The following is a 13,865-nucleotide window of genomic DNA, read 5'->3' as shown; positions in this document are numbered from 1 at the left end:
CACATTATATCGCATGTACAATGCGCAATAGTAACCTTACACCCCACGGAACTGTTAAAAAAACACATCGAATTTTATCAAAAAACACATAGAAACTTATTTCGTGATAAAAAAAAACAAATACAGTCCAATAACTTCAAATTCACTTTATTTACAGTATTTACAGTAACATATCAAGCATCAATACATCTTAAGTCTATAATGGCGGCCATGACAATGTGACTTCGTTGTGGGCTGATTCAGGCACCCACTTGAGATATTCGTCAAGAAGATCTGTAACAAATAAAATTGTAAAAGGGACATCTAAGAAAACGAAATAAAATTAACTTCTAATATCTTACAAGAGACTAATTTACTGCAGTACATTTTTTTAAACTACTACTCCCACATTAATAATAATTGCTCTTGTGTTGCGGGAATTTTTAAAAACGGACACAAAGTTCATCCCGAAACAACTATTTGTGGATCACACAAATAATAAATGTTCCGTGTGGGAATCGAACCCTCTTGACGCAATGGTAGCGGCGTGGCGACCTTAACCACTGCGCCACACTCTACCCAATATTGTTTGATTACCGTTTGTTTACTGATTAGTTACAAAATTTTACAAATTTACAGGTAACATAAAAACATACATAGGGTACTATTTTCTTCTTCTTCTTCTTCTTATCGTATGGTTAGTGGTCAACCTAGCGTCAAAGTTGTTCAAGCCGCCCGAAGGCCTTTGACATGCTTAACGACTGTTATCTTAATTGATAACATCCGGGACCGACTTTTTACGTGCCCTCCGAAGCACGGAGACGCCCAATTGAAATACCACTATGCGGTCACCCATCTATGGAATGACCGCGCCAAGGTTGCTTAACCCACAGATCGTATACCGACTGGTGAGTACAACTGGCTATGGGCGCCTACTATTTTCAAAATCATGGGCATCTTCAGGTATAACCTAGTATCACATTATACTTACATTGACTCTGCTGTTCCCATATTTCTCTCAACGCCTGCCTAGTCCCCGCTCTGTTGGCTATCAGTGCCTTCAACAAGATCTCAGTTCTTGGCTGCAGTTTAGACCAGCTCTTCACCATAGTGGATGGAGGGGATAACAGGGAGTTCGTGTATTTCTTTAACTTAGGGAACACAGCGCCCTCTAGGAGGAAGCGGGCGAACCATCTGGAGGAAGAAAGTTAAGTTATAGAACAATTTTATTAAGGTTTTGGTTTATTGTCTTTGCAAAAAAGGTCATTTTAATGATAACTGTTAGTCATCATAATAAGGTGATAATGGAAGCCATATTTTACGATCTTAAACTGAAAAATATTTTCGCTATCAATAGGTACTAACTTTAATATAGACGGGAAAAGCGCATACTTTCTAGGTTGAATATTAAAAGTTGTTTTTTGCTATTTTAGTATTTTGCAGCTTTACTAAAGTTGTGCAATTAACTTCATTTTGCGCCTATGTACTATTACATTTAATAAAATATTCATTTTATTCTATCTCACATACCTGTATCTTTCAATCTTATCAGGGAAGTCGACTTCAGTCATAGGTAGTTCCCAGCCAGCTTTGCCGAAAGTACCTTTGAAGTGACACTTGACTCTGCCCGACTTCTCGTCAAACCTTGGCGGAGGATCCGATAGGGGATCACCTAAAAGGTAGGTAACACGTAGGCATTAATTTGGTACTTAATCGTATCTACGCTTATATTCTTGCACTGCTTTCAACGAAGTTTTTTTAAATGGTATCTAAGTAGGTACCTACTCCGTATGTTTTTTTTAAGTTTTATTATAAGTTATGCATATTTTGAAAAATAATTAATCGAGACAACAACGGGCCTTGCATTTCATTACGTGTTTAGTGATAAATAAAACAGTCATTATGTTTAAATCGGCGTGAAAAATAGAGAACTTCCAATATTTCCCTTCAGACTGATATATGGATATGACAGTTTTATTCAAACTAACCGGCTGCACTGGCGTTGATTATTGTTTTAGAGGTCAGAACTATACGTAATACACAGTAATATGTATCGGGTTTATTGTCTGACCCTTTTAAAAGCCGGTAACATGGAAAATCGACACATGATACCGAATGCCGCGAATTCTAATGTATAATTAAATAGCTACATCAAAACGAACTAATTTAATACATACCTAAATTACACAACTGTGGTACATACACCGGCAGCCACTCAGGTTCTATAGCGGTTACATTCCTCATCACCATCTTCCGTCGTTCTTCTGCGCCGGTCTCGTACAGCTCTTGAAACACTACCCATTCTGGTATGACTTTACGAAGAATAGACTCCGAGTGGAGATGAACTGGCTCCTCGAGTTCACCGCAGTGGTATGCGTATTTGAATTTGCGTTTGTCTTCACCTGGGTAAAAATAAATCCATACTAATATTATAAATGCGAAAGTAACTCTGTCTGTCTGTCTGTCTGTCTGTCTGTCTGTCTGTCTGTCTGTCTGTCTGTCTGTCTGTCTGTCTGTCTGTCTGTCTGCTACTCAATCACGTCTAAACTACTGAACCAATTTGCATGAAATTTGGCATGGAGATATTTTGATACCCGAGAAAGGACATAGGCTACTTTTTACCCCGGGAAAATAACACATTTCCCGGGAAAATTCAGAAAATTCAACGAAGTCGCGAAATATCAATATTATAATGACATTGAATTAACAAAGTTCCGTTGCCATGGCAACTGTTTTAATGGCGGATATGCCTTAGCGCGACTTCGTTATACTAAGAGATATAAATAATTTTGAGAATATTTTTCGTGAAATAAAAGCATACTTTATATCATCACGCTACGACCAATAGGAGCAGAGTACCTAACAGTAAAAAGTGTTACAAAAACATGGAAAATTCTGACCCATTCTCTCTTATGTGACGCAAGCGAAGTTGCGCGGGTCAGTTAGTTGTCTATATAAATAAAAATAAATCACAGAATGTTTGTACGTGCATAACTTTTCAACATCTAAACCAAATAAGATAATGTTTTTTAATGTGATTGTAATGGTCGGGACAAGGTTTGTATGGGTCTGGTATATAGATGGGATTAAAACTCCCATAGGAACGGAATAAACGGGATAAAATTGTACTATACCCGGACGAATTTCGGCCAGCCCGCTATACAGGTACGCACTACTTATTTTCATCAAAATCTATTCGGTCTACTATGCAAGTGGACCGAGGCTTTAATACTATCTTCTATACGATCTACTTAATTTATATATTTTAGTGTAATGATTAATTTAATTCAACTCATTCTTCATGCTTTTCAATTAGTAAAAACTGAAACTAAAGCATCTAAACCAGTTATTTCTCTGGTCGGTCTTTTTACGATACCTTACACAGCTATTAAGTGGACAAAATACACTATAACACTACCCGACACCCGTCACTTCCAGGTCTACTAATCTTCACGGTCTTTTCCGTCTACTCACCTTCCTTAACCTCTTCAAGCGCAATTTTCTTCCCGACCTGGTCTCCCAGCCCGCTCAACACTAGCTGCCTCAATAGACGAGCCTGGTTATCATCCGGCGGCTTCATCTCAGGGTCTACTGACACGTCCACGCCCGCCACGCTTAGGTTTATCTCTGATGTTAACTGTTTACGCAGTTTGCGGATTTCTTTGATTGCCTGTAAAGGATATTGTAAGTTAGATTGTTTTGTGGGTGAGAAGATAGATCGATAGAAGATAGAAATTGTTTTTTTAGAATGGGAGTCTTCCAGTTTTGAAAGTACATAACATAAAAACCTAGAACATTTTTTTTAATAAGTAACCTATTTCTGTCCCATTGCAGGGCAAAGGTCTCCTCCCAAACGAAGGGGTGGGGTTAGGCCTTGAGTCCCTCACGCTGGCCAAGTGCGGGTCGGGGAACATTATTTACTTTTTTCCAATTGTAAATTAACCTTTTATATAACACAGTTTAATTTGAAAGTTAAATATTAATGTACCTAAATGAAAAAAAAAGATTGCAAAAGCAGTAAAAACAATTTAGGGACCCCTCATTCAATTTCGCTTTTGAAGATATTTCATAATTTATTCCATATCTTATAAGTACCTCATACAAAACCACAATACCTTTTCTCTAAGTCCATATTTAGCACAGAACAATTCTTCTTCGCCTTTAACATGTGCGTATTCCGCTGCGCCGACCGCTCTCAGTAACACACCGAGATCTCCCAGTAGCAACGCGTGGCCGGTCGCCGGCCAACTGTCCGGTTTACCTGACATCACCTACAAGAAAAAACAATAAATTTAAACCTGGGAGATTTATAAACGGCCTCTGTGGCGCGGTCGGTAGTCTATGCGACTGTTGTAAAGAGATCCTGGGTTTGATTCCCGATTCGAGTAAAGGGCTATTGGTCTTTTGTAGTTTGGATTCCGCTTGGGTTAGCTTTAGTTACTAAAATCTAAAGTCAGTCTGGTAGTAAGAGGGTAAACTATTTATTTTTTGTGAATTTCATTGATCTGTTTAACCAATATCTTGAATATGGATATTTTTGTGAAAGCAAAAGTTTTAATAAAAAATAAAAATGGTATGATACAAGAAAGAGTCCTATCATCAGTACATATAAAGAAAAACAAACAACAATCTAACGCAATATAGAAAATCTCTATATTTATTTAAACTGCCAATATTCTTTCATACAATACCTCAGGAACGGTGAGAGCTGATACTAGAGCAATGGTATAAGCCAGTAAATTCTGCTGATGACTCAACGCCAACATCTTGCCGTAGCGAGGTAGAAGCGGGAAGGCTGACACCGCTTTACCTAGTGGTGTTACTTTTAGTATCTGTGGAACAAAAACATTTTTTTTTTTTCATATTTTAGGACAACTCACACACGGTCATGATTCCAAACTAAGTAGAGCTTGTATAATTTGTATATATTATAGATACATTAACAACCAGGCTCAGAACAAATACTCGTGCTCATCACACAAATATTTGTCCCGGGTAGGATTCGAACCCGCCACACGCGGCGCTACGGTTATTGGCTATTTTTGTGCCGTAACTGAATCGCGTTTGTATAACTGAATCTGAGCCCGTGGGCGAGGGCATACAGAGCATACAGAGCGTAGCGTCTTTATCGATGCTACGCGCATTGCGAATGCATCGCTACAAAAAGTCGCCGTGGGCGAGGGGCCTAAGTTTTATATATTTAGATTTAATAATATTACTATAACGTGGTGTAGCTGTGATATGTTTAAAACAAGCCATAGCGGGTCCATTCCACTCGCCGTGGAAACCGAACTTATCAACAACGAATCATGTATAAAAAAGTACCTCTTCATCATCTTTTCTTTTGGTCTTGTATTCAGGCTTCTCCAATATTCCGAGCACTTCAAGTCTCTTCTCGGCTAAACGTATCTGCATTCTATCAGGGGCCGTCGGGAATGGGAAGTTCACCACCTAAAAACAAGGAATTAAAGGAATTTAAGATTTTATAGGGTTTCTTAGTAGGGAGATTATCAGGAAAATCAGCTATACTTTATTTAATGTGTAAAAACATGATTTGTGTAGAAAATACAACATTGTGACGTCATCATGTCGTATTTGTATAGTACCTTCTCAATGCCCATACACTTCATAGTGAGCACGAGATCGTCGACGGGTCTCCGGCACACATCGGGCGGGTACTGCTCAGGACATTCGTGTTGAAACACGGCGCTGCTGTACAGACGGTACGCGTGGCCCGCACTCACTCGGCCCGCGCGACCCGCACGTTGTTCGGCCGATGCTTGTGATGTCCAGACGATGCGCCATGCGCTTGCGCCGGTTACATGGTCGTATACCCTGTAATAAAAAATATGTTACAATCAATATGTATAGAACTCTTCCGTTACGTGACTGAATAGCTGATTGACAACGCTCAGCCGAAAGTACTGAACATAGGAAGTTGAAATTTGGTATGAAATCCCTAGGAAGTATAGAAGAGTACAAAGAGAAAATTTTTGAAAGCCCTTACCGATGAGAGGCAAAGCTGCGGGCGAAAGCTAGTTGATTATATTTTAGGAAATACGTTTCGTTTTCATAATGATACGCACGCATGCTCACGTGTCCGCATGCGTGGCAGTGTACTTACCTAGCATGCTCTTAGCCTTAGAGCATGTTAGCATGATTATTACAGGAATTATGACAGAAAAGGATTTCTTGGAGATTAAGCGAATAACTAAATATGCGTACACGGCGGTTGCTAAGCGGTTCTTTAGGAGTTAAGTATCGAATTTTAGCTCTTCTCATTGGCCCTACCGAACTGGCGGTAAATCCACGCTCTGTATCATTGACTATCATAAGTGTCAGCATTTGACCTAAATTAATAGATTTGATTTTGATTTTAGTTTTTAATTAGTAGCAAGTGCACACTCACCGCATCTTCTTCTTGCCAGTATCAACGACATATCTAACAGCGGGTATCGTGAGCGAGGTCTCGGCCACATCCGTGCTCACCACACACAGTCTACAGCCGGCGGGCGGGGCGTCGAACACTCGGGCCTGTTTCGATGAGTTCAGCATGGAGTATAGTGGGAGGACCCAGAGAGGCTGGCGACAGGATTTTATTGATGCTGTTAATGCGTCTTCTTCGGTATCTGTGGGATACAAATATTGTTAAAGGTAAGCTGACTTTAGTGTGGATAGTTGGATGTATCAATTACTTTAATAGTATAGCAATATATCTTGGAAAGTAGGCTATAGTAGCTTACTATCCATGTGATCGACAGTCCAAACATTTGTCCAAAAAAATGACGATTAAGTTGCCAAGATATCACTCATTTACCCACTTGGGTAATAGTATCGCAATGACACCGCATAGTCGGAAATAAGTTAAGCAAAGAAATTATAGTTTTATGTGCTGTTCGAATGAGGGATTCCTATGACCTATAGGAACTCCTTACCTTCTTTCCTTATCCCAAGCCATCACTGAAAATTCCTGTGCAGAAATAAGAACAGCTTTTTATGTCCTCTTCACAGCAGTCGCTTTTGTGCCAAAAAGTCAGCCAAACTAGTTAATAACTGAACATCTTAAATCAGGCCATACATTATCCCAATAATTAAAAGTTTCAGCAGTGAAACCCCTACCTGAATCACTAAGATGTCCTTCGCTATCATCATCATCACCGACAAGATCTGCCTGTCCATCATCTTCCGGCATGTCGTAATCATCCAGATTGATCTTAGGTAATGTTTTAGACTTCTGCTTAGCCAACCGACGAGCTTTGCGGGCGCGTTTCATTTCTTTTTCCACCTGAAATATACAAGTAAAAAAACAGCCATTTTTATATACTTTTACAACAAGACTTTTAAAAAGAAAAACCGGAAATTACTTTTATATATATACTTTTATATATAATATATTATCCAACGAAGCTTATATGAAATGCCAATAAACTGCTACCCATCTATAGATTGTGCGCGCCACTGGATGCTTAACCAGCAAATCATTTACTAATTAGTACGAGTGCAACAATAGAACTCCACGTCACTTCTACGTTAAAAGGCCATTAGTTCAAAATCACGCGAAGAAAATATTTGTAGAAAAAACTTATTTTTTTAGCCTTCGGCTGTATCTGTCTTTTATAAAAGTCCCCACGACCATTGTTCATTAAGTTCATGAATAGAACATATATGAAAAAATGTCGCGGGAAATCTGTTTTACGTTTAGAAAAACGGAAAGATTGATCACAAACACTGTCATAAGCATTTAAAACAGGTCAATGCCTTACCTCATCATCATCAGATTCAATATCATCAGGTTCGGAGTCTAAAGCCACATCAGCATCAGTCACCTTCTTCTTAGTGATCATCTTGGAGTAGTCCACATCTTTACGGTACGGGAATGCTGCTCTTAGCTTACGTACTAGATAGTTTACCTGAGAAAGAACAGTAGAATTAACATAACGTTAATGAAAAGTCCTTGTATCAAGTCATTGGTAAAAAAAGACTTTCATAAACTTTTTAAAAATTAAAGAAGAACCTATGTTAATTTGTTGTTGTCGTTGCATAGAACTTAGAAAAATACTGACTCACAACCTTATTATAGGCTACTTAATCTGTTCGATTGAACCTTCGAACTAAAATTATTCGTCAACGTTAAGTTTATCCAATTACAATGTCTAATACAACCAAATTTGTTTACTGTTCAATTCCCTTACAGTCTTTGTGTAAAACACGCGTAAACGTTACTGTTCACGATAAAGTCACATTCTGCGTTCATTATAAGAAGATGTTTTAAACATACATGCACGAACGTATACACCCGTATACGTGCATATCGAGTATACACTATTAATAAAAAAAGTCTTACCTCTTGTTGTCCCGTAACAAATATAAGTATTCCACCCTCGGGTAGCCTCGTGTGTATTTTGACAGCTTTCTTATACGCCTCTTTCAAATAATCACTGTATGTTCGTTTGTTGAAGTGTATCGTCACTGGGAACTGACGCGAGTCTATCTGTAATGAGAAAAATCACCTTTAGTACGAATTACTTTACAATATTATTGCTTGTGTTAAAAGGGTCAAACTGACAAGTTCCAAGACCTTAAAAACATTTTTATTATTGTTGTTGTTGTTGTTAAAAGTATTACTTCAATAATAGGTTGACTTTAAATGTTTGTGAGTAAAATAACTGCAAGATATACAAGCAACATGTAAACTACTGTTTAAGATTATCGGTCAAACGAGTTTCAACATGCCTATAACACTTTCAATGCGATTTTCATGACCTTTCAACTAAACTTAAAATATTGACAATCTATATTAATTATCTTTATTATTATTAATATTATAAATGTCAAAGAAACTCTGTCAGTCTGTAACTCAATCACGCCTAAACTACTGATCCAATTTGCATGAAATTTAGTATGGAGATATTTTGATACCCGAGAGGCTACTTTTAACTCCGGGAAAATGACGCATTCCCATGGGAAAATTCAGGTGGCGGACGAAGTCGCAGGTAAAAGCTAGTATTGCATATATCCGTATGGATATCAGGCCTCAAAAGTATAGTAAGCTCCTAAAAGGTCGTTAATAAGAGCCTAGAGCATTATATTTCGTAAAGGTACATTTTTCACCTTAATAACCGGCGGTGGTTGTTTAAACAGGGTAGTATTCTCGGTGAAGTCCTGCACCCGCAGCGTGGCGGACATGACGAGCAGAGTGAGCGGCGCGCCGCGGCGCCGGCGCAGCGGCACGACCCGCGACAGCAGCCCCAGCACGATGTCCGTGTACACGCTGCGCTCGTGCGCCTCGTCCACTATCACCACCGAGTACTTGCTTAGTAGGAAGTCGGATTGGATCTCTTTGAGCAATACACCTGAAATGGTAAAGAATGTATTACTTATACACACAAGCGCATTAATCTTCCTACATTTCTATATTTTGCTACGTCATTTTAGGGTTATAGTTGTTGAAATTGTCCAAAGACTTTTTTAGAATTAAAACTATCGTTAAATGATAAGCTGCATATAGCTTAATTCGAAGATAATGCGCGCTGTTTAGATTTGCATGTCTGAATATAGCAACAAGTTACAGTACTGAAGGCAAAACATCAACAAGTATCCTAGGGGAGGAATGTGGGTGACGGAGACGTAACCGCTACGGTGTCCTTTCGTTTATTCATACCAACACTTAACACTTTAGCTGCCAAACAACTCACTTGATTTTCAAAATCAACAAGTTAATAGACTAGGGCACTGGAAGTGTTAAATCGGCCAGTAATGCATAGGATGACCATGCTAAAGTTTGCTTAACATATTCATTTATTAGCTTGGGTAATATACAAGTCATATAAGGTCAAAATTATATTACCTCTTATCGTTCAAATATGTACAACAATTTTAAAATGTCTTACCATCAGTCATAAACTTAATCTTGGTCTGTTTACCAGCATTTCCTTCAAACCTCATCAAATAAGACACCTCCTTGCTGCTCAAACCCAGTTCATACCCCACTCGGGCAGCCATAGCTACTGTTGCCACTCTACGAGGTTCTGTCACTGCTATCATTTTATTTTCTGCGTACCCTGCTTCGTAGAGGAACTGGGGTATTTGGGTGGTTTTACCACTACCTGTGGAAAATAAGAGAAGTCTAGTTATAAATACTTATAATATAATACATCACGCCTATAACCTCTATGTGTAGGCAGAACAACATGACATACACCTGTGTTTCTCCATTAATAAGGTTAGTCTCATATAACAGAAGGCGAGCCTATTTCCATAAACGTTTAACTAACTCCAGATTTAGAATATTCTAATGCGAATTCGAAAAATTCATTAGGACTTTGCCTGACACGTGAAATCAAACAAACCTGAAACCTCTCTATCAGCAGTATATAAATAATTGGAGTAGATAAAAGAAATGACATTCACAAAAACTAAATTACCTGTTTCACCAGCAATAATCAAAAACTCATTCTCATTGATCAACTCCATGATTCTCTGTTCTTCACCCAGAATCGGTAATTTCAACCTTGCCACCTGTATCTTAGGGTCTCTTTTCACATCTATATTGACAGTAGGAATTTTTAATACTGGCTTCTTTTCTTCTTTTACTTGAACAACATCTTTTTTCTTATTTTTCTTTTTTTCCTTGTCATTTTGTTCCACAATGATGACGTCATCGACTTTAGTAGGTACATCTGCTATCGTATTTTCGACCTTATTGTCAGTAGTTAAAGTTGAATTTTCATTAACAATTTCTGGTTCATCATCATCATCATGATCACTCTCTGATTCTGTACTGTCTTCTGAAGACTCTTCTAGTCCAACAACATTAGGGTCATATTTCTTCTTTTTCAATTTATCTGCATTGTCCAGTTTTAGCAGGCGGAGTCGCTTTTTTGCACCTGCAACAGATTTTTTAGTACTAAAGTAATTATGAGATTGAAATGATATGAGAAAAATATTATGAGATTACTGACTTCTTAAGAATGTAATTAGTATTTTTACAATAAAGTGACTAGTATGCTATTATAAAAAGGAGATCCTTTCATTAAATATCTGTCACATATCTTTGATTTATCACATATGTCTATTTACAGGATAATATTATGTACAGGAAAAACAAAAACTTTCTTCTTTTTACCGCATACACAAGAAGAAGTATAAATAATATATTTCTAGGAAGGATTCCTAGGGAGAATCTGCTTTAAGCAAAGGTGATCCATAGAGTGAATAACTTAGAATATGTATTTCTACACAAAGATTAAAAAAGAACGTACCAGCGATACTACTAAACTTCTTATCCCCATTGTCAGCTGCCTCTTGTGCTGGTAGTTCTAAATTAAACTCATTTAGCTTCCGAAGTCCAATAGTTTGAACTGCAGATATTGCAGTCATATGCCTGACCTCATCTGGTGTGGCTTGAACTTGCGACAGAGATTCTAAGAGAGATGCACGCTGAAAATAACAGAAAGGTGACCAGTATTACTAGATAATTTCATTGCATTGCAAAAATAATGAGAGTACTCTGAGATATACATTAAAAAGTAACTAAATTAATAACTAAAGTTACCATTTCAGATATATAAATCTGCTTGGGGTTTAGCCATGCAGAAACATATCAATTTCATTTCTGACTATTTGATCTCTGTTTATGCTGGGAAAAAATCACTTTTTTCTTTGTATGAACTAAAAATATACCACATGCTACAATCCCTGCCAACTTATTCAGATGGCATTATGCAATTTTATACACCAAATAGTACTCACATTTTCTTTCTTCTTTTTCTTCTCAACAATCTTCTCTAAGCGTTTCCTCTGTGCTTTGGACAAGAACCTTGTCTTCTCCTTCTTCTCTTTGACCACTTTTGTCTCCCTCTTCTTAGAAGGCAGAGCCAGCAGGTTACTAGTGTCACTTGCTCCATATTCATTGGTGGAGAATTCTAATTGTATCTACAAAAAATAATAAATAAAATTACTTTTGTCTCATTTGTTCATAGGGTATTGTTTTAAAACCAAGGTAACCTGGTTTTGGAAATTCGATAGGTAGTCGCTGCATATAAAATACTGGTAGTCAACTGCGATAAGTGAGACTGGAAGACGGCTTTCAACTGAGATGAAAAGCTAGATGGATGATAAACAAGGTTCTACTTTATGGTATTAAAATATAATTAATACTGCAGTTTTCTAGCGATAGCTCATTACATTTTGAACTGTAATATTTCAATCAGAGCTTAATATTAACTCAATGTAGAGGTTATACATGCATAGTATTTTGAAATGAAATTCATTTAAAATCTTATATCTAACTAGCCGATGTGCGATTAATAAGGAAACTAAGTAATACTAAACACATAAGATCCCAAAATAAAAGTATAATAGATAAAAAATGTGCTTTTTATAACAACAAAACATGTTTGTAAAGTTTCTCACCTCACTCGTCTGCGTGTTATCGATATTTGTCTTTACAACTTGCCGAGCTTTTGCGTTATACCGCGATTTACCCATTTTTAGCAGTTATTACAAATTTTAATGCATCTATATGTTTCTTTTACGGAATTTAATTTGTTAAATACAACCACAACATCTCAACGTGTTTTTGACAGTAATGTCAATTTTTGTTTTGACATTTGTTACTTTAAACTTTTGAAATCTAGTATTTTTAGGACTGACGGTTCTTTGAAAATTTGATTGCGTACATACAGATTTATAAAATTACTTGAGTGTTTGCTTATTACAATTATTTACAAAAACTTCGGTCGATTTTATTGTTTGAAATAAATCAGCAGTGGATGCCTAAACTGCGGAAAATAAATCTTGAATAACATGCTTTGTAAACTATCCGAGTATCACAGTAAAATTTCACCTCTGTCACTGTCATAACCATGTGTTTATGTGTGTGATTTGTGAAATGATAAAATAATAAACAGCTCAAGTTTACAAAAATGAGTCTAGATACTTTTTATGAAATAACAAAACGGACTATTCCTATAGCCAAAAATGACGGACTTTATTTATCATGGCACGATTCGGTTATAAACGTTCGTACCGACAAAGGCATGAATTTCTTTGAGTACTCCTACAATTTGGCGTGCCTGGAAAAACATTTAGACTTGGTGGAGTTCTCCATACCGTCCCCAAAAGACAGCCCGGCATCGGAACTATGCGAAAGTAAATTTATTTTCTCAGAAATGAAAAACTATGATTATACTGAAATGGTCATCGACCCTTCATTTTGGCCTCATAATAGGGGCATTACACAAGAAATGACCAGTGTATGTATGTCTCAGTGGTCTCCGAGACATTTTATCGAGAATAAGAGTGTTATTGCTATTTTGAATAACATTGGTGGTGTTGAATTTTTTATGCAACAAAATTATTACAGCTGCAATAGTGTTCTCAGTCTGTCTCCGTTTATACAAGAAGGTTTGGAGTACAAGAAGACTCCTCAAAACTTCGAGGAGTTGAAGGAAGCAACATATATTGTAGAAACATCATCAATTTGTTGGGCGCCATCACTAAATGAAGACAAATCATGTTATTTTGTCACTGCTCAGAAAAATGGTGTCATATTATTTTGGAAAGTGTTTAGCAACATTGAAGTTCAATTACTGAGTAAAAACATACAATCTGAAATGTCTGAAATAATGAATATGTTGTGGATACTGAAAACAGAGACAACTTTTTTGTTAATTTGTGCCGATTGTCTAGGACAAGTAAATGCTCTTGAAATTGAAATAAAAAATGAAGTATTTCAGTTAATTAAGTCTCATGTCATATGGGAATACAAGGACCGAATGATTGCGTCACATTTACATTATACTGTAATAAATGATCAGCTTGTTCTATTCTACAGCAAAAACAGACATTTTGTAGTCCAAGTGTTAGACAGTGATTGTAAAGTC

The 13,865-nt window shown here is 37.1% G+C and overlaps 1 protein-coding gene across 1 annotated transcript; it reads right to left on the bottom strand.

The window, feature by feature from the left end:
• Positions 1 to 129: 129 nt before the first annotated feature.
• kz (putative ATP-dependent RNA helicase kurz) lies at positions 130 to 12,558 on the bottom strand. Its single transcript, XM_076127783.1, has 19 exons — positions 12,394 to 12,558; positions 11,731 to 11,913; positions 11,241 to 11,418; positions 10,404 to 10,865; positions 9,870 to 10,085; positions 9,091 to 9,332; positions 8,324 to 8,470; positions 7,743 to 7,889; positions 7,099 to 7,264; positions 6,389 to 6,608; positions 5,586 to 5,814; positions 5,305 to 5,430; positions 4,671 to 4,811; positions 4,095 to 4,250; positions 3,454 to 3,649; positions 2,157 to 2,381; positions 1,510 to 1,651; positions 971 to 1,173; positions 130 to 273 (listed from the first exon to the last, which is right to left on the bottom strand). Exons 1-19 carry the CDS (start codon positions 12,466 to 12,468, stop codon positions 197 to 199), a joined length of 3,531 nt encoding a protein of 1,176 aa, XP_075983898.1. The 5' UTR covers positions 12,469 to 12,558; the 3' UTR covers positions 130 to 196.
• Positions 12,559 to 13,865: the final 1,307 nt, after the last annotated feature.

Source organism: Anticarsia gemmatalis, chromosome 20 (genome assembly GCF_050436995.1).
Source record: "Anticarsia gemmatalis isolate Benzon Research Colony breed Stoneville strain chromosome 20, ilAntGemm2 primary, whole genome shotgun sequence".
Classification (NCBI taxonomy): domain Eukaryota; kingdom Metazoa; phylum Arthropoda; class Insecta; order Lepidoptera; family Erebidae; genus Anticarsia; species Anticarsia gemmatalis.
This window is presented reverse-complemented; position numbering and strand designations above follow the sequence as displayed.